The sequence below is a fragment of the Mesocricetus auratus genome, unplaced genomic scaffold (assembly GCF_017639785.1).
Source record: "Mesocricetus auratus isolate SY011 unplaced genomic scaffold, BCM_Maur_2.0 Super-Scaffold_100691, whole genome shotgun sequence".
Taxonomy (NCBI): domain Eukaryota; kingdom Metazoa; phylum Chordata; class Mammalia; order Rodentia; family Cricetidae; genus Mesocricetus; species Mesocricetus auratus.
This window is the reverse complement of record NW_024429267.1, coordinates 47,057,935-47,078,110: the sequence shown is the minus strand read 5'-3', so window position 1 is coordinate 47,078,110 and position 20,176 is coordinate 47,057,935. Positions and strand designations below refer to the sequence as shown.

Genomic DNA, 20,176 nt, shown 5'->3' with positions numbered 1-20,176 from the left:
AGCACTGCACAGAGTCCAGGCACAAGCGCAGAGACCTGCCAGGTGTAACAGCGCGCTCAGATACGTCATCCCTCTGCGCCCGCTGGCTGACAGCTGATTGGCCGGTCGGCTGGGAGCCGCTAGTCGCTGAAGTGAGCTGCGGCGCGCGGGCGGTTGGGACAAGCCAGGCTTTCTGCGGGCAAGGCTGTGCTTGGCGAGGACGCCGCGGGCTGAAGGAAGTCATGGCTGGGACACCCGCACCGAACAGCCACCGGAGGCAGAGCGGCGGCCCGGCGCCTCTCCCAGGTCTATCGCGGGCCTTCGGCAACGCTCCAAGCAAGCGGGCCCGGAGCTTCTCTGAGACCACGGACCCGGATCCCGATGACCCATTCGGCGCGCACGCGGAATTCACCGCGGACGACCTAGAGGAACTCGACATCCTCGCGTCACAGGCCCTAAGCCAGTGTCCGGTCGCGCCTCGGAACAGCGGGTCCAGTGAGTGCTCATGGGGGGCCTTTCCCCGGGGGTGGTGCATACCTCTTCAACGCGGTGGCTTCGGCACTGGTGTCTTGCACCGCTTCCCTTTCTCTTTGTAAGACTAAGGACCCCGAAGCGCGGTTCTGTTTCAAAGGGTCCTTTGATTTGGCTGGTAAAACATCCAGAATGCCCAAAGGCCTCACATACCCAGATTTGAAATGTAGATAGCTAGACTATTTCTTATTTTCCTTGAAACAAGACTACGACCACCGCAGGACAGTCACAACCCATGTGAGAGGATTTAGATTTTATGCAGCCCACTGTAACCCTTGGACTGCATGAGCATGGGAGGCGTCTGGCAGAGGCAAGAAATGATTCTTACACAACCAGTAATCCATGCTAGTTACCCAGAAGTTAGGAATGGCAACAGCCACAGGCAATGAGCAACAAATACCAAAACTTCGTCCCTTCATAGAGTTTACATTTTACTTAAAAAGTGAAATCTCGTGAACTGACAGGGGGATCTGATGGGCCCTTTGCGTCTGTACTTAACACCTTAAGCATCGGAAAAATAAGATTATTCCTGAAAACGTAGACCTCTCATTGCTGACCAGATGTTTTTGTTTTGTTTTGTTTTGTTTTTGTTTGTTTTGTTTTTCGAGACAGGGTTTCTCTGTGGCTTTGGAGGCTGTCCTGGAACACACTTTGTAGACCAGGCTGGCCTCGAACTCACAGAGATCCACCTGCCTCTGCCTCCCAAGTGCTGGGATTTAAGGCGTGTGCCACCACCGCCCGGCCTGACCAGATGTTTTATATGGCAGTGGTTAGCGATGCTCTACGCCCAGTGGCACAGGCAACCCCTCTTCTTTCCCTGGCCCTACATCACTTTACCTGAATCCATCCCTGAAGCCCCACCTTCCTCGTGAGATATATCCATCTTGTTCGCCATGGTGTCTTTAAAGACTAGCAGATCCTATGCCTACATATTGCAGTAAATAATATTAATGATAGATCATATTTATAGCCAGTGATATCTCAGCGATTAGCTGAGACTCTTGAAATTAGGTGCAAAGGGAGAGTATTCAGACATGCTATTTCTTTATGAGTTTACATCATGTTCTGAGATTGGAAAGTATTGATAAATACTGGGTCTTTCTCAAGTTGGCTTTCAAGACAAGCATTTTATGACAAAGGTGGGTGCATACTGAGTCCTGAAGTATATTTGGATTTTTTTCCCAAGATATTCTCACTCTGTAACTAGGCTGGCCTTGACCCTGAGATCCCCCTGCCTCAGCCTCCCAAGCGCTGGGATTACAGTTCTGTGCCACCATGCTCAACTTAATGGGAACTATTTTTTATACAGGTGCTCATAAGCTCCGCCAATTAGATGGGTTATCAAATAGCCCTATGAGGAAAGACAGAGAAAATGCCCCAGTTAAAGATAATTTTGAATTAGAAGTACTTCAGACACAATACAAAGAACTTAAGGAAAAGGTATGTAATGGTGAGGTTTCTTTCCTTGTTTATTTGGTCTAATGTTGAGAATTGAACCCAGGACTTCATCTTTATACATGCTATAAACACTCTACTGCTAAGCTATACTCCAGCCCTAACTTCTTGTATTTGTAGCTAATTCATTCATTTAGGTATTAAAAAGCATTGTGTAAAAAAAATATAAAAGCTTTAAAACAAGCATGTAGATTTGTTCCCCTGAAATGGAAGATTGGGGGAGGAATGCCTGAATTTTTATTTATTCTGTGTATGCATGTAAGCCTTTGTTAGTTTACATGCACCACATGCATGCAGGTTCCCATAATGGCCAGAGGGTTTTGGATCCTCTGGAACCGGTTGTGAACTACCTGATGTGGGTCCTACGCAAGAGCAGTAAGTACTTTTAGCTGCTAAACCATCTCTAGCTCCCATAACCTGTATCTTTATTTGAGGAGCACATCATCAGAGAGGTTGCTATTTCATTAATTTTGTAAGTAATCAGCATCTGTAGGTGCTCTAAGAACACCAGGAATGTAACATGGAATGTTAGTTCTGGAGTGTGACCCATAGTATTAAAAAAGTTGAAAGAATCTGTATATATGTGACAAGTGTATTCTGAAACTTTTCTTGCTGAATACCAACTTGCTGGACATAATTTACAGCTGAAAGCAATGGAAGAAGAAGTCCTACTTAAGAATGGAGAAATCAAAATTTTGCGTGACTCACTGCATCAGACAGAGTCCGTTGTAGAAGAACAGAGAAGATCACATTTCCTTCTTGAGCAAGAGAAGACTCAAGCACTCAGTGAAAAAGAAAAGGAGTTCTCTAAAAAGGTGACACAGAACATTTGTTTTGCATGCTATGGACAGTAGTTTTGCCTATTCACTAAATTTCATTAGAAGCAATAACCAAGGCTGGGTGTGTGGTGCGTGACTTTAATCGGAGGAGGCTGAGGCAAGTGGATCTCTATGAGCTCTAGGTCAGTTTAGTCTACATAGTGAATGCCAGGCCACTTAAGGCTACATAGTGAGACAGTGTCTCTAAAAAATGAAACAAAATAGAAGCAATAACCAGTGTTGCCTGGAAATATTCAGCCATTGTTTGATCTTAAGTACTCCCTGCTCTTATTAAATAGTATGCACCTTCCTCCCAAGGTCTGCGTTTGGTTTGGAAAGGGACTAAGATGAAACTCTGCTTTGTTGTGGTTGTTAGTCTTAGCAGGGATAAATCACTAACTTTGAGTTTCTAGGAATAGGCTTGAATTAGGGTTCTTTGGTAGATAAGAAATTCAGTTACTTGGCTTACCAAAAAGGAAATATATTAGCACCATATTCAAGTCTAGGAAGACAGATGTGCTAGGGCTTCAAATGACTTAACCTTACCAGGATATGCTTTGATCCTCTGTTACAGAGACCCACTGCTCTGTCAGTAGTGTGTTGTGACTCCCAAGCTCATGTACATACATTTCAAAACTCCAGAGCACAGTTAAGGCGTAGGTTTCCTCAGCCAGGCATCGTGAACACGTTTGTAATACTAGTACTTGGGAGGCTGGTATGACAGTGTCCAAGGCCAGTCTGGGCTATATGGCGAGACCCTGTTTCAAAAAGCCAAATAAGCAAACAAACAAGTAAAGACAAAATGCAGAGGAGGTTCCCTCATCTCTAACTTAAGGTTTTTAAAGAAGCAGCTGACTGGTATTAAGCCAGGTACCTGTTTCCAGACTAGTTCTAAAACCAAAGGATAACTGTCATTTATATCCCAGTCAGGTAGGAAAGGGAGGTTATGTTCTGCAAAGAAAATGGTAGTATTCCTGGGCAGTGGTGGCACACACCTTTAATCCCAGCACTCGGAAGACAGGTGGATCTCTGTGAGTTCAAGACCAGCCTGGTCTACAGAGCGAGTTCTAGGACAGCCTCCAAAACTAGAGAGACACTGTCTCAAAAACCTAAAAAAGAAAAGAAAATGGTAGTGTCCAGTATCTACCTGTAAGCGTTACGGCTCGGATGGGAAAGTATTCTGGCACTCAGGAGCCACAGAATACTACAGGTCACTGTAAGCATAGCAGCTTACAGCCCTGTTCCAGGGAAAGGTTTCCTCAACAACATGACAGCTGTGCTCTAGCAGGGAGGGCTTCCCCAGCAAAGTTTTTACAGTTCAGCTCCAGTCCCCTGAGTGTAACAAGGTAGTTAGCCAAACCTCCTTCAAGAGACTTATTGGGAGGGAAGAATCCGGGAGAGTGGCTGCCTCTGCTAGGATGGAGGAAGACGGCAGCAAAGGGGAGAAGCACAGGTTTATATAGGGCTTCTTAGGGGCAGACTTTTTCCAGGGAGAAGCTTTCCAGGGTGGGGATTGGTCAGATTTCAGTCCCTGAGCTCAGATTGACTCAGAGATTGGTTGGTTTTCTGGTCAGGGGCAGATTTGGCTCTGATTTCAGGGCCAAAGTATGTTTCTTTCACTGGTCCTTTTTAGCTTTTTGACTTTAATTTTAGGGTCAGGGTGTATTTCTTTCACTAGCTCTGATTCTAGGGACAAAGTGTGTTTCTTTGGCTGGCTCCTTTCCCCTACAGTAACACCACTTTCCTTCAGAACATCTGTGTGCCATGTCAAGATATGCACCCCCACCCCTAGAGTGGTGTCTACCTCCATCACTTCTTCAGCAAAAAATTTTTGTTGTTTTTTGAGACAGTTTCTCTGTGGCTTTGGAGGCTGTCCTGAAATTAGCTCTTGTAGTCCAGGCTGGCCTTGAATCCATGTACTAGGAAAGGAGAGGGAGGCTGGCCTTGAACTCAGAGATCCGCCTGCCTCTGCCTCCTGGGAGTGCTGGGATTAAAAATGTGTGCCACCACTGCCTGACCTCTCTCTCTCTCTCTCTCTCTCTCTCTCTCTCTCTCTCTCTCTCTCTCTCTCTCTCTCTCTCTCTCTTTGTTTTTTTTTTTTTTTGCTTTCAGCAAATTTTATATGCTCATATACTTGTTGGGAAGCCCAAACATGACTTTTTTCTGATAATGGTAATGTAGCCTAGGCTAACCTTAAAGTCACTTTGATGCCCTTAAACTTATGAACTTCCTGCTTCTGCCTTCTGAGTACTGGGATTATAGGCATAATTGCTGCCATGCCCTGTTTATTTAGTGAGAGGGATTAACCTAGGGTGCATGCTGGGCAAACTCCTTTCCATTTGAGTACAGGTTCCTTTTCCTCCCCCAGTTAGTTCCTCCCTCTCCTTTCCTAGTACATGGATTCCATTACCCTATTTCCCAACTTGCTTAAGATTTTTCTCCCTTTTATGACCCTCTTTTTAGTTTCATGACACACAAACACACAGATCTAAGCACACACATAGACACAGGTTTGAATAAAACTTGCAGACACCCTGCTCAGACTTTGAAGAAGACCTAGAATTCTGTACCACTAAGATAATTAACACTTGAGCAGTCAAGTCCCGAGGCAGTGGAAGGCGACTGAGAGTGTGACAGCAGCTTGGGGAGCAGCGCACAGCTCATGGTCTGGAGATGAGATGGAACACCTCCCTAAGCTCCATGCTGAGTGCAGCCATTGTGGAGGCCCAATGAGGGTGCCATAACAGACGCCATCTTAACGTCATACTGTATTCTTAGAGACTAACACTTGGTTAAGTTTCTGTTTCTCTGGGCCTGCTTATCTTCCTGTACAGCACATTTTCAAGGTCTGCAGTCCAGGCTCTCCCATCCTTCTGCCACCTGGCCTACACTCCAGACTCCCCCAGCTACAGACTTGTGTCCTTGGAACACATCCTGCCATGGAGAACTTCTGCTCCCCGCCCTTCTGCTACCTGCCCTACTTAAGCCCTGCTGGTACTTTCAATAAATGGGACTTGATCAGAATATACTGTCTTGTTTCTGTCTCTCATGTCTCTTGTCCCCCCATTCTCACTCCCTCCCCTAGGGTCCCTGTTGACTGACCCTGTGGGCGGGGGCAGTCATCATTTTACTTTACCCCAGTCCCAGCCAAGCACCTATGGGAGAGAGGTTCAAAGGGTCTGAATAAGCAATGGGGCTGTGTTTGAACCCTCAAGCGCCTTCCACAATAGAGTCCGATATGTATCTTTTTAGAGTACTTTTCAAGGGGAAAATGACTAATATTTGAGGATATTATATTGTAGCAGACTTTGATAATGTATTTTTCATTGTTTGTTAGCTTAAAGTTTTGAAGCTAAGGGATTTATTGTTGATTTTTATTTTGCTTTTGAGACAGACTCTTACCCTGGTTGCCTCGGAACTCAATATGTGTATGAGGCTGGTCTCAAACTCAGAGACTCACCAACCATACCTGCCTCTGCTTCCTGAGTGTTGGGATTAAAGGCACATATTTTGGAGTATGTGTATTATAGTGCTATCACAAATATCTTTCTTTGGCCTCTGCTTCCTGAGTGTTGGGATTAAAGGCACATATTTTGGAGTATGTGTATTATAGTGCTATCACAAATATCTTTCTTTGGCCTCTGCTTCCTGAGTGTTGGGATTAAAGGCACATATTTTGGAGTATGTGTATTATAGTGCTATCACAAATATCTTTCTTTGGCCTCTGCTTCCTGAGTGTTGGGATTAAAGGCACATATTTTGGAGTATGTGTATTATAGTGCTATCACAAATATCTTTCTTTGGCCTCTGCTTCCTGAGTGTTGGGATTAAAGGCACATATTTTAGAGTATGTGTATTATAGTGCTATCACAAATATCTTTCTTTGGCCTCTGCTTCCTGAGTGTTGGGATTAAAGGCACATATTTTGGAGTATGTGTATTATAGTGCTATCACAAATATCTTTCTTTGGCTTTTGCAGCTTCAATCATTGCAGTCTGAACTCCAGTTTAAAGATGCAGAAATGAATGAATTAAGAACAAAGCTTCAGAGCAATGAACGAACAAATAAACTAGCTGTTCCCTCCATTTCCCATGTCAGGTAAGGAGGGTGCTGGACGGATAGTTTAGTTTGGCATTGTTTTGCAAAAAGCCTGACAACTACCTGGACAGTTTTGAATGAGGGGCATTTTTCTGAGGCCCTCTTTTCTGGAGGATGCAAAGGTGGCTGGAGGAGGCTAAATGGTCTGTGCCGTTCAGTGTAAATGTTCTCATTCCAGGAGGCTTACCCTGAATGGGGCACTAGTAATGGAAAGATAATATTTTTTTTTAAGGGAAAAAAGGGTTGCTTTGGCAAACTGTCCAGGGAGTACAGTCCATCGTGTTGGGGCAGGCATGGTGGCAGGAACTCAGCTGAGCAGATGAGGAAGCAGAGAGATGAGTGCTCAGCTGGCTCCTCACTTTCCCAGTCTGTGGTATGGTGCTACCCACATTCAGGGTAGGCCTGCCTTCAAATGATGAAAACAGACCAGTCTGCATTTTCTTGTAATTTGTTGAATAACCCCACCACCACCACCAAAAGAAAAGCATGGATGAATTTCAGTTCTGGCTGCTTAAAATATTTTTTTCTCATTTGCTATCTGGGACCTTTGTCTTACAGATGCGCTCAGCTTGTTAATGGTCTGTGTCCTGCCCTCTGCCTCCCACAGCAGCCTGTCATGTCTCAGTATCAGCCTTGAAATTTGAACTCTTTCTGGTATGGAACATTCTCCTGCCTTTGGTCATGGTGGGCAGACTGTGAAATTGAACTTTGCTTGCCTTGCTTGCTTCAGGTGAGACAGAGATGAGGAAGTCTGAAGGCCTGGCTGTTGTGTGATCAGACAGCTCAGACTACCATCAAGTGCAGAGCCGTCAGTGCTGAGGAGCCTACTCGGTTTTCAGGACACTTTCTAATGGGCCCTCTCTGTTTTAAAGATTTTGCAAAACGTTATATACATATGTATATGTTTGTGTGTGGGTATGCATTTGTGAATGCAAGTACCTACAGAGGCCAGAAGAGGGCACTGGGTTCCCTAGAGCTGGAGTTTTAGGCATCTATGAACTGCCAGACATGGGTACTAGGAACAGAACTTAGGTCCTCTGTGAGAGCGGTATTTACTCTTAATGCTGACATTTTTTTTGTTTGTTTATGTGTGGAATTGGAGTAAAGACTAACAGTCAGTATTTTTGAATGCCTAAGAGAATATGAAAATAAATGCTACCTTCGGTGCAGACTAACATATCCATAATAGATAAAATCTCTAGTCAGAATGTCTAGACATGAAAAGTTTGTTAGAAATTTTCTAACCAGGTATTTTAAGTGGTTTTAACAGAACCAAACTTTGCTCTAGTTGTTAACTCTTTCCAGTCCTAGGAAAAGCTCTTCTGTGGCTATAAAGCCAGAAGCATGCTCTCCACATGTCAGAAAGTCAACTTTCCCTACAAAGGAGTCTTTTAGTGCTAACATGCCACTCTCCCATCCCTGCCAGACTGAGGCAGCATTCAAAGTCCTGGTGGAACAAGAGGGTAAGTCAAACTACTAGTAATCAATTGCTGTGTAGTGGACTGCCCCTACTAGTGACCTCAACAGTAATATTTACTTTTTCAAAATCTCTGTGTATTAGCAGTTTGACATATGGAGACTGTATTGAGGTCGGAAAGTCTTTGTTGTTTTTTGTTTTGTTTTTCGGACAGTGTCTCTCTGTGTAGTCCTGGCTGTTTTGGAACTTGCCCAGTAGACCATGTTGGCCTTGAACTTACAGATATACACCTGCCTCTGCCTCCTGAGTCTGAAGAGTCTTTTAAGGTGACTCTGAGACTCTGCTGTGTTACTTTATTGTATAATTAGATACTTGCCTCTCTTCCTACCGTCAGCCTTTAAAATCACTGCTGTTGCTCTCCTGAAAACCTGCAGCCACATTTTTGGTGTCTCCCACTAGCAGGGCACCACACTGTAGGCAAGAGTAGAACTCTGCCTATTACAAGCAGGCAGAGCACACAGCCTGGATGTAAGTCCCAGCCACACTACTTACTAACCTATGGGATCTCCCCTAACCTTTGTGTTTCAGTTCTTTATATGCAAAACAACCAATTGTGACCTCTATGGAACTAATGGGTTCCTTTGTGTAAACTTAGTGGTTGCTATTTTCACCATATCAGTTCATTTACAGTGAGGCAAACATTTCTTTTTAGGGATCAGGAGGTACTTTGGCTCTGGTTTTGATGAATTTGAAGAAGAGATTATCAAGTCTTTTAAATATTATGTGTAGGAGTTTCTGGAACGCTGTTCTTTTATGTTCAGCTTTTGATTCATATTTTTTCTAGTTTCAGATAATAAAACCCACAGTCTGAGAGATAATCCCATGAAGCAAGATGTTCAGCAGAAAATTCTTGCTGACAGCTGGATGCAGAGGTCAAACACTCAAGGTACCAGAATCCCTGCTTTTCTCTAGAAGCCTGCGTAGCTTCCATTTTCTTCTGTGATGCCCAGAATTGCCCAGGGTAGATGTCTGAAAACCCCATCCCAGGCAGTCCTCTAGAGTGTTCAGACACACAGGAGTCTGCAGCGTACAAAGAAAAACAAAGAGAGGTGGTGCTCGCCTTTAATCCCAGCACTCGGGAGGCAGAAGCAGGCGGGTCTCTGTGAGTTCAAGGCCAGCCTGGTTTACAGAGCAAGTAACAGGACAGCCTGGGCTACACAGAGAAACCCTGTCTTAGGAAGAAAACAAAAGAAAGAAGCTGGGCAGTGGTGGTGCATGCCTTTAATCTTAGTATTTGGGAGGCAAAGGCAGGCAGATTTCTGAGTTTGAGGCCGGCCTGGTCTACAAAGCAAGTTCCAAGACAGCCAGAGCTACACAGTGAAACCCTGTCTTGAAAAACAAACAAAAAAAGGAAGAGAGAGAGAGAGAGGAGGAGGAAGAAGAAGACAACAACAAAGATGAAGAAGACGACAACGATGACAATAACGTGGTCTGGTGAGATAGCTTAAAGGTGTTTGCCATCAGGCCTGACAACCTGAGTGCAATCCCTGGGACCCATGTGATGAAAGGAGAGACCTAATTCCCAAAAGCTTTCTTCTGACCTCCACATGTGCACTGTGGTACACACCGTCCCCGTCCCCGTCCCCCCATAAAGTAAATATAATTAATTTTAGTTAGATGTAGTGGCGCATGTCTTTGATCCTAATGCTCTGGAGGTAAAGGCAGGGGGCTGTCTATGAGTTTGAGACCAGTTTGATCTACCTAGTGAGTTCCAGGCAAGCCAAAGCTACAGGGAGGGAAGGAAGGAAGGAAGGAAGGAAGGAAGGAAGGAAGAAGGAAGGCAGGAAGGCACTAATTAAAAAAAAAAGAAGAGCCGGGCGTTGGTGGTGCATGCCTTTAATCCCAGCACTCGGGAGGCAGAGGCAGGCGGATCTCTGTGAGTTCGAGACCAGCCTGGACTACCAAGGGAGTTCCAGGACAGCCTCCAAAGCCACAGAGAAACCCTGTCTCGAAAAACCAAAAAAAAAAAGAAGAAGAAGGAAGGACTGGAGAGATGGCTCAGTGGTTAAGAGCTCTGGCTGCTCTCCCAAAGATCCTGAGTTCAGTTCCCAGCAACCACATGGTAGCTCACCACCATCCCTAGTGGGATTGGATGCCCTTTTCTGGCATAAGGGCATACATGCAAATAGAGTACTCATACATAAATCAATCTTCAAAAAAAATATAGGGAAGGGAAGGGAGGGGAAAGGAAAGTTGGGGCTGGAGAGATGGCTCACGGATTAAGAGCACTGGCTGCTCTTCCAGAGGTCCTGGGTTCAGTTCCCAGTGCCCACATGGCAGCTCACAATATGATACCTTCTCTTAGCCTGCAGGCATACATGCAGACAAAGCATCTATATACTTAAAAAATAAATCTTAAAAAAATATATAGTGACTATTTTGGGGTAGAGTTATGTAAAGGGAAGAAACATTAAAAAAAAAGAGAGAGAGAGAGAGATAGGAAAAAAAGGCTAAGAATAGAATCCAGAGCCTTCTGCACCACAAGCTTATAACAGAGCTTAGTAGTTTAAAGGCTGGTTATCTAAAGGTTCCTCCCCTCTTTCTCCTAAGTACATAGAAGAGACCTCCAACAGTCAGGCTTGATAGTACAGGCTTGCAATCCAGCACCTTAGAGGCTAAGGCAGGAAGATCTTGAGTTCACGGCAGAAAAGGCAACATGGTGAGTCTCTGTCTCAGAAAAAAAACAAAGGAAGAGCAGGGCAGTGGTGCCCACACCTTTAATCCCAGCACTTGGAAAGCAGAGGCAGGCGATCTTAGTTCAAGGCCAGCCTGATCTGTAGATCAAGTTCCAGGAGAGCCAGGGCTACACAGAGCATCCCTGTCTCGAAAAACCAAAGGGGAAGAAAACAGAGGGAGGGAGGAAAGAACTCTCCCTTGTCAGAACATTCTGGAGTCACCTTGTCTTTTGCAGGTTCTATTTTGATAAATCTGCTCCTGAAGCAACCTTTGGTCCCAGGGTCATCCCTAGGTCTTTGTCACCTCCTGAGCAGTTGTTCTGATGTTCCTACTGGCACCCTCTTGCAGCCACCAGGGCTCAGTAGGTAAGCATGACACTCCTGGGAAGCTGGAAAGTCTCCACAAAGTATGTGCCTTTTTGGTTCAGCCACATGGGAGATGAATGGCATGTTTCAGAAGACCAGAGAACTTGGCAGACGGGAGGTTGGGGTCCTTGACCTAATCTATTTTCTTTTGTTGCCAGCACGTCGGCTGGGATTTCAGGCTTCAGGACCATCAGTTCTCGTGACGCGTCATTTTCCCCCTCTGCCCTGAGAGAAGCACAGAACTTGGCATTCACTGGATTAAATCTGGTTGCCAGGAGTGAGAGCTCACATGATGGAGACCCAGCAAAGGGAAGCAGGAGAGTCTTCCCTCTCTGCCCGCTTCCTGGAGCTGTGCACCTCCTCCCGCTCGTACAGTTTTTCATTGGCTTACACTGTCAGGCTCTGCAAGACTTAGCCCCAGCTAAGAAGAGTGTGGCACCTGGGGACTCTCCGACACATACTTCCTGTGTGAGCTCTGGGGTAGAGACCAGCCTGGAGGACTCAATCTATCACCTGGAGAGCTTCTCTGTGACTTCACTTAGTGTCCTTCAACACCTGGTGTGCCACAGCGGAGCAGTCGTCTGCCTGTTACTGTCAGGCTTGGGGACAGATGCTGCTGCCAGGGAAGGAAACCCAGCTCAGACTTGTGCAGAGACGGTCTCAGCCTCCAGGGAGGATACTCATGACCAAAAACAGCATCCACTATTGAAGATGCTTCTTCAGCTGGTGGCTTTCGCTTCTACAACATCAGGTCATTTTCAAGCCAGTGTCCTGAGCCAGTGCCTCAAAGTTTTGGTGAAATTAGCTGAAAATGCCTCCTCTGATCTCTTGCCCAGGTACAAAGACTCACAGGAAGCATGATTCCCTGGGTCTGCCCTGACCCCCTGATTCCCTGGGTCTAACCTGACCCCCTGACTCCCTGGGTCTGCCCTGACCCCCTGATTCCCTGGGTCTAACCTGACCCCCTGATTCCCTGGGTCTAACCTGACCCCGATTCCCTGGGTCTAACCTGACCCCCCGATTCCCTGGGTCTAACCTGATCTCCTGATTCCCTGGGTCTAACCTGATCTCCTGATTCCCTGGGTCTAACCTGACCCCTGATTCCCTGGGTCTAACCTGACCCCTGATTCCCTGGGTCTAACCTGACCTCCTGATTCCCTGGGTCTAACCTGACCCCCTGCACTTTGCTCATGCCCTGACGTAATTCCGTTCCTCAGCTGTGGCTTGGTTCAGGCGGCTCTGAAGCAATGGGAAGGAGGTGAGCAGAGCACTTGGAATAGGGCCATCATAAGTGTCCCGCTCCTGACAAAGGCTGAGCTGCGATCAAATGAAGAACGTGTCACAACATATTTAGATTTGGTAGAGTTCTGTAAGGAAGCAGAGAGTACCAGAGTGTGTACAGCCATGAGCTGACCTTGCTGGGAGTCTGTCAACCTTGTATCCACCTCTACCATGAGTCACAGGTCACTTGCTTCCTAAGAAGAGTTTGATGAAAGTGATAGTATAACAAATCTAGCTCACACACATGCACATACACAAGAAACGTTGCTATAAATTACTAATTTGCCGTGCTGGAATGACAGCTCAGCAATTAAGAGCTCTTGTTTTTCTTGCAGACCTGGGTTTGATTCCCACTACCCACATAGTAGCTCACAGCCATCTGTTACCCCAGTTCCAGGGGATCCAGTAGGCATACATGTGGTGCACATACATGCATGTAGGCAAAGCATTCATACACATAAAGTAAAATAAGTAAATGAATCTTTAGAAAAATTATAAATTCCTAACTTGGGAGTTGAGAGCATCAATGGCAAGATAGGGAGAATTATAGTAACCTGCCCAGCCTGCCCCTCCATCCAGCCATCCATTTGTTTCTCTCAACGCATGCTTGTAAGAGGCCAATTCTTTGTTTTTGGTTTTTGAGACAGAGTTCATCTATGTAGCTTTTGGAGGCTGTCCTGGAACTCGCTCTGTAGACCAGGCTGGCTTCGAACACACAGAAATCCACCTGCCTCTGCCTCCAAGTGCTAGGATGAAAGGTGTGCACTACCACTACCCAACAGCCTCCTGAGTGCTGGGATTAAAAACGTGCCACCACTGCCCGGCTCCTTCTTTTTTCCGGAGACAGGGTTTCTCTGTGTAACATCAGGAAAATGTCCTGGAACTCTCTCTGTTAACCAGGCTGGCCTCGAACTCACAGAGATCCACCTGCCTCTGCCTTCCAAGTGCTGGGATGAAAGGCGTGCGCCACCACTACCCAACAAGAGGCCAATTCTTGTGTTATAATAATTCTGCTGCCTAGGTGCAGCTTCCATCTAGTCTCTGCCAGGCATCATGGCACACGCCTTTATTACAGCACTTGGGAGGCAGACAGGCAGATCTATGAGTTTGAGACCAGCAAGAGCTATATGGTGAAACCCTGTCTCAAAAAACAAAGTCTTACCTCTGAGCTCAGCATTCCTTTTTTTAAAGATTTATTTATTACGTATGCAATGTTTTACCTGCATGTATGTCTGCATGCCAGAAGAGGGCACCAGGTCTCATTACAGATGGTTGTGAGCCACCATGTGGTTGCTGAGAATTGAACTCAGGACCTCTGGAAGAACAGCCAGTGCTCTTAACCTCTGAGCCATTTCTCCAGCCCCCCTTTTTTGTTTTTTTTGAGACAGGTTTTCTCATTGAGTAACCAGGCTGGCCTTGAACTCAGAGATTTGTCTGTCTCTGTCTCCTTAGTGCTGGGGTTAAAGGTGCGCACCACCATTGCCTACCCAACATTCCTATTTATTGAAGGTGCTTCTGGATCATGTTTTCATATGATATTTTTGGGCCAGTTATATCTGTCCTAAAGTGATGTATAAAATTGAACACAGCACTTCAGTAGTGTATAGACAATATATAGGGGCAGAATTGGCATCCACAGGCCCAGCTTATACTGGCTAGTTGGCCTATCTTCTGTGTGCTTAATGAATCCCAGAAACCATGTTTCCCAGTTCTGTTAGCAGACCCCCCCTCCCGTGTTCTTGTTCTGTAGACCTACAGAACTCTTGTTTAATGGGTGCTTCATTCAGTGGCTCAGGTGACAATCCTGACTCTGCACTCTGTACTTCCCACAGAGCCTGGCTCAGTCTCAATGCTCAGTGTTTGTTAGGTAAACCCGATGTTGAAGTAGGAAAACTTGTCTGAAATGCCATAGGGAACATGTTCCATTGCCCATTGCTTTCAGACACAGCCCCCCACAAAATACTGTTCTGCAGATTTCATCGTATTTACGTGCTCACCACTTCTTTTTCCTCTGGTGAAAGCCAGGAAACCTGCAGTCTGCTCAGTGTCCTTGCCTTCCAGACTTGGAAAGCCTGTACTTCTGTATACTGGTGCTATGTGTAACTTGTTTGTTTCCTTTTTGAGACAGGGAATCACTACTTACCCCTCCCTGCTTGGCCTGGAACTCACTATGTTGACCAGTCTGACCTAGAACTCAGATCTACCTGCCTCTGCCTCCCGAGTCCTGGGATTACGGTGTGCACTCCCATGTCTGGTGTAACATTGTAAAAGAAGGCCTTACAGTCATGGGAGAAAAAAGCAACACTGGAAACCAAAGGTGGAATCTCTCAAGCTATGTTTAAGGACCAGAGTAGGCTAGGTAGGCATAGTTAGGCCAGAGAGCAACTAAGTTAAACTCTCCCCAGAGACTCACAGTACCTGGCAACTATAAGAATGCCCAATTTCTCCCTGTTTGTAGAATGTTCTGTAAAACAGGAGCTGGAGAGATGACTCGATGGTTAAGAGCATTAGCTGTGCAGGGCAGTGGTGGTGCGCACCTTTAATTCCCACAACTTCAGAGGTAGATGCAGGTGGATCTCTGTGAGTTACGGCCAGCCAAGGCTACACAGAGAAACCCTGTCTCAAAAAAACAAAAACAAGCAAACAAAAAAGAGGTCCAGAGTTAATTCCCAGCATGGCAGCTCACAACTCTGTAACTCAGGTTTCAGGGGATCCAACTACCTCATACAGATGTGCATGCAGGCAAACACCAAAGCACCTCATACAGATGTGCATGCAGGCAAACACCAATGCACCTCATACAGATGTGCATGCAGGCAAACACCAATGCACATAGGAGAGAAAAAATGTGCTCTAAACCAAGTTTACCCCAAGTATCGAGCCTTTGCGTCCCCATGTCACACTATGGGCAGTCTCCATCTCCATGCTCTGTGCTGAGACACCATACATGTGCAAATTGCTCCATACAAACGGCCTCTCTCCTGCCTACCAGCTCTCCCTTGTGCTGATGCAGGTAGTGTGGACAGAGCAAATCTAGCCCCTGCGACCTGGTTCCTTTGCCACAGTCATCTGAGAACTGAGACTATTCTGTGTGTGTGTGTGGGGGGTGGTCTTGAGTGTGCATGCTTACACACATGCAATACATGTGCCTTTTCACACTGATAACAAAAACCAGTGTTTTCTGACACGTGGAGAAAAATGGTTTTCTTTGTTCTGTGAATGGCCTCATAAGACAGAGCTGTAGCTAGGTCCATGCTTGTTACTTTTAGAGACCGTCCTGTGGTATTAGACAAAGAACATTTCTCATGCTGAAGATATGGACCTGCATCCCTGTTTGAGATCAGATGCAGGAAGAGGCCTAAGGATGTGGTCCTGCAGCCCATATCCAGGGAGTCCTGTCCCATTACTTGATACAAAGCTACGTAAGGGCCTATCTATTTTTTTAGGGTGAATGAGGGGTTGTGATATGCTGGTGAGACTTGGTTGTATGTAGCCCAGGCTCATCTCCAACTCATTGTGCGGTGGATCCTGCCTCTGACTCCCAAGTGCTGAGATAGGCACGTGTCCCCGTCCCCGTCCCCCCCCCCCCCCACTGAGGGCCTGCCGTTTTTAAGTCACAGCAGTCTTGTAGTAAAGGTGAATGCCGGTCTACCTGTGACAATCTTGAAGCAAGTGGGCCACGGTCAGGCCAGCATTTGAACCCATGCCTGACTGCATCAAGCGCCCTTTTGGAAAGTGTCATGCTGTGCCCATCATTCAGGTTCTCCTGTGTGTTGCCGATGTTGCCACAGTGCCTCAGCTCAGAGCTGCCACTGCCATGTGTGCTACTGGCTGTTGAGCTGCTCTCCCTTCTGGTGGACCATGACAGCCTTGCGCAGCAGCTGTGTTCCCACTCAGGTAAAGCAGGCCAGGCTGGGTCTCAGCTACCCTGTAATGGGAGGGAGGGATTGGCGCAGGGACAGGTTCAGGGCCTCTCGAGGGCTTCTGCACTTGGGACCCCAGGCTGCAGTGAAAGGGGGGGCTGCTGAGTAAGGCTGGGCATCCTTTCCAGAAGGCTGCCTTCTCCTGAGGCTGTACATGTACATTACGTCAAGGCCTGACAGAGTGGCCTCAGAGACACAGTGGCTTCAGCTGGAACAAGAGGTAAGGCGGGGAGACAGACTGCACCCTTCATCCCATTCCTAAGAGCCCAGGGTCTCCTTTCCTCCCCTGGGAAAATGGGAGCTACACTTAGTTTTGGTTAGCTTGTGGAAGGGCAACAGGTAAGATTTAGGGGTTCACACATGCAATACAAATGTACCCAGGATTACAATGGACTCAGCAGAGTTGCCTGATGATGCTGCCTGAGTTTGGGGGTCTGATCCTGGCCCCAGAAGTAGGTAAGCTGTTTATGAGATTCAGGTCTGAAAGCCTGAAACCACTCTACTCAGCCCCCACTTGTGTAAGCAAGCAGTTGGAGAAGTAGCTAGAGCTTAGAAATGCCTGTGAAAGCCCTGGTGACAAGTGTCCGCTCTGCAGGTGACGAACCATCTCTTCTCATTCCAGGTGGTATGGCTCTTGGCCAAGCTGAGTGTGCAGAGCCCTTCCCCACCAGGCATTGGTTCCGACTGCCAATGCAATGTAGAGGTTAGTGACCAGGGGCCAGCAGTGTGGTAGCTCAGTTGGGTAAGGGCAGTCCTGCTTCCCTGAAGTGGCTAGGCTGAGTAAGTCCCTAACCTCAGTCTGTGCCCTCTCTTACCCCAGGCAGTCAGAGTGCTCACCGTGATGTTGCACAGACAGTGGCTGACTGTGCGGCGGGCAGGGGGTCCAAGGACCCACCAGCAGAAGCAGACAATACGCTGTCTGCGGGACACTGTACTGCTGCTGCATAGCCTATCTCAGAAGGACAAGCTCTTTACTGTGCATTGTGTAGAGGTCCTGCATCAGTATGATCAGGTGATGCCAGGGGTCAGCATGCTGATTCGAGCCCTTCCTGATGTGACTGATTGCGAAGGTAAGTCAGCAAGAGGACCCTGCCCTGGCCTTTATGTGCCTAAGGCTCATGAAATGTCAGGTGCCCCCCCCCCCCCGCCCCCACCAGAGCCATTTCTGGCACTGTGGGAACACTACCTTCCCTGCGCTGGTTCTTTGAGTATGCTAGGTTGTCCTTTGATCGTGTCCATTGAATGGCCTAGCTGAGCCATGGTTTTTCCAGAAATATCTGTGGGAATTGCTTTTGTATCACTTTTGCTCACAGTAGCTGAGGGAGCAAAGCGTGGGCATGGAAGGGACTGGTTAGTTCCTGTGCTGCTGGGGAGGAGGGGTAGACCTCCGAGCCTCGGCACCGTCAGGGTTAACTCAGAACCCTCTTCCTTTTGGCTCAGAGGCAGCCCTGGATGACCTCTGTGCTGCGGAGACAGATTTGGACGACTCTGAAATGGACTGTAGCTGATGGCTTGAGCAGCCAGCCACAAGGTGGCGCCAGCTCCCACCACCATCTTTGCCATATCCACTGATTAAAACTGCAGTTCCTGCTGAGAACAACAGCTTTGCTTCCTGAGTCCAATTTGTGTGGCTGAGAGGGAGGGACAGAGCAGACTAGGAACTACCTTCCCCCCCTTCTGGAGTTGAGATGGTCCCCATGGTAACTAATCTGCCTTGAGGGAAAGCCCTGCCCCTCTTCGGGAATTACCCTGAGTCATAGCTTTGGGCTGGGGCCATGGGAAAAAATTTTGTGTGTAGCAGAGAAGGCAGCCCTTCCCTAGGAAGGCCTGGGAAAGTGGCCCAAGGAAAGTCATGGTAGAGACTTGCAGGCGTGTTTGAACCCTGGAGACAACCAGGTTAGGTGGGCTGTCAGTGTGGCTGCACCAGTCTTGTTTTATTAGCCAACAGGATCACAGCCATGGATCTAAGGCCTTTGGGGTACTTGGAGAGGAGGAGGGCTTTAGCACATGAGGGCCAGGCCTGGGATGGCTGGCTGGGCGGGCCTTGCTCAGAAGGCAGGCCCATGGGCGGACCCAGGCAGTTTCACTTCCAGAGCCACTGCTGCCAGCAGCAGAACCAACAGTGCCCTGCTGCCTGCTTCTCGGTAAGTGTGGGCCTTAAGGGTACGGGTAAGAAAAGAAAAGGTTTCCCTCGCCCTAAGGTTTCCCTCGCCCTGAGGGTGGTCACACTAGGGGAAGGGCTCCTGCCTCAAAGGGATAGTAGTGTGCCCAGCCTACTAGGAAAACAGGCCTGTCTTTAGCTGCTGCTCTGAAAACGGGCCTGGATAGAGCCTGACTGAGGGAAGGGCTGAGCTGTGCTTCTGCCCACACCTATGCCGTCCTGGCCCGCTGTAGACTCTGCTGGCACTCACCTACCCCGTGCTCCTCCCCAGGCTCAGCATGGGCTCACAGGCCCTGCCCCATGGCCCCATGCAGACCCTCATCTTCTTGGACCTGGAAGCCACTGGCCTGCCTTTCTCTCAGCCCAAGATCACAGAGCTGTGCCTGCTGGCTGTCCACAGATGTGCCCTGGAAAACTCCTCCATCTCTGCAGGACAGCCACCTCCAGTGCCCAAACCACCCCGTGTGGTGGACAAGCTCTCTCTATGCATTGCTCCGGGGAAAGCCTGTAGCCCTGCAGCCAGTGAGATCACAGGTCTGAACACAACTGAGCTGGAAGTAAATGGACGTCAGTGCTTCGACGACAACTTGGCCAGCCTGCTCCAAGCCTTCCTGCGGCGCCAACCACAGCCCTGCTGTCTTGTGGCACACAATGGTGACCGTTATGACTTTCCCCTGCTCCAGGCAGAGCTTGCTATGCTGAGCATTAGAAGTCCTCTAGATGATGCCTTCTGTGTAGATAGCATTGCTGCCCTAAAGGCCTTGGAACAACCTAGCAGCTCCTCAGAGCATGGTCCAAGGAAGAGCTACAGCCTGGGCAGCATCTACACCCGCCTGTATGGGCAAGCACCGACGGACTCTCACACCGCTGAAGGTGACGTTCTAGCCCTGCTCAGCATCTGTCAGTGGAAGCCACGGGCCCTCCTGCAGTGGGTGGATAAACACGCCCGGCTCTTTAGCACCGTCAAGCCCATGTATAATATTGCAGCCACTGCAGGAAGAACCAAGCCAAGGCCATATGCTGCCACAGCCACTACATCCCTGACCACAACCAACACAAGTCCCAGCCATGGCAGGAGCAGGCAACCCAAGAACCTTCCTCCAGCAAAGGCCCCGGAATCCCCATCACAGGAGCTGCTGGCCCCACTGAGCCTGCTGGCCTTCCTGTCCTTGGCGGTAGCCATGCTGTATGGACTCTTCTTGGCCTCACCTGGGCAGTAAACCAAGGAACGTCTGACTAATAAAGACCCCCACAGCACTGACTGATACTTGCTGCCTCTACTTCTTCACAGCCTGGGCCTCTGCCCATATTCAGGGCCCTGGGGATGAGGCACAGCCCTGCCCCTTGCTCTCTTAGCAGGATAATCAAACCTACCAGGCTAATAAAAGTAGGTGAAACCAAGTTCAAGAGAT

General features: G+C 47.9%; 2 protein-coding genes across 4 annotated transcripts; both read left to right on the top strand.

Annotated features, from left to right (window-relative positions):
• Nucleotides 1-108: 108 nt before the first annotated feature.
• LOC101826889 (ATR interacting protein) lies at nt 109-18,205 on the top strand. 3 transcript variants are annotated; one of them, XM_021230006.2, is made up of 13 exons: nt 109-474; nt 1,820-1,950; nt 2,610-2,780; nt 6,763-6,881; nt 8,187-8,344; nt 9,143-9,244; nt 11,270-11,399; nt 11,558-12,235; nt 16,441-16,577; nt 16,735-16,823; nt 17,226-17,306; nt 17,424-17,673; nt 18,044-18,205. In XM_021230006.2, exons 1-13 carry the CDS (start codon nt 222-224, stop codon nt 18,109-18,111), a joined length of 2,367 nt encoding a protein of 788 aa, XP_021085665.1. In that variant the 5' UTR covers nt 109-221; the 3' UTR covers nt 18,112-18,205. The 3 variants fall into 3 exon arrangements, with proteins under 3 accessions (XP_021085665.1, XP_005075028.1, XP_040595764.1); XM_005074971.4 differs by having other exon boundaries at nt 16,732-16,823; XM_040739830.1 differs by lacking the exons at nt 16,441-16,577; nt 16,735-16,823; nt 17,226-17,306; nt 17,424-17,673; nt 18,044-18,205 and adding an exon at nt 12,617-13,076.
• Nucleotides 18,206-18,216: 11 nt separating this feature from the next.
• Trex1 (three prime repair exonuclease 1) lies at nt 18,217-20,025 on the top strand. The gene is made up of 2 exons (XM_005074970.4): nt 18,217-18,747; nt 19,036-20,025. The coding sequence occupies exons 1-2, from the start codon at nt 18,611-18,613 to the stop codon at nt 19,982-19,984; spliced, it is 1,086 nt and encodes a 361-aa protein (XP_005075027.2). The 5' UTR covers nt 18,217-18,610; the 3' UTR covers nt 19,985-20,025.
• The last annotated feature ends 151 nt before the right edge of the window (nt 20,026-20,176 follow it).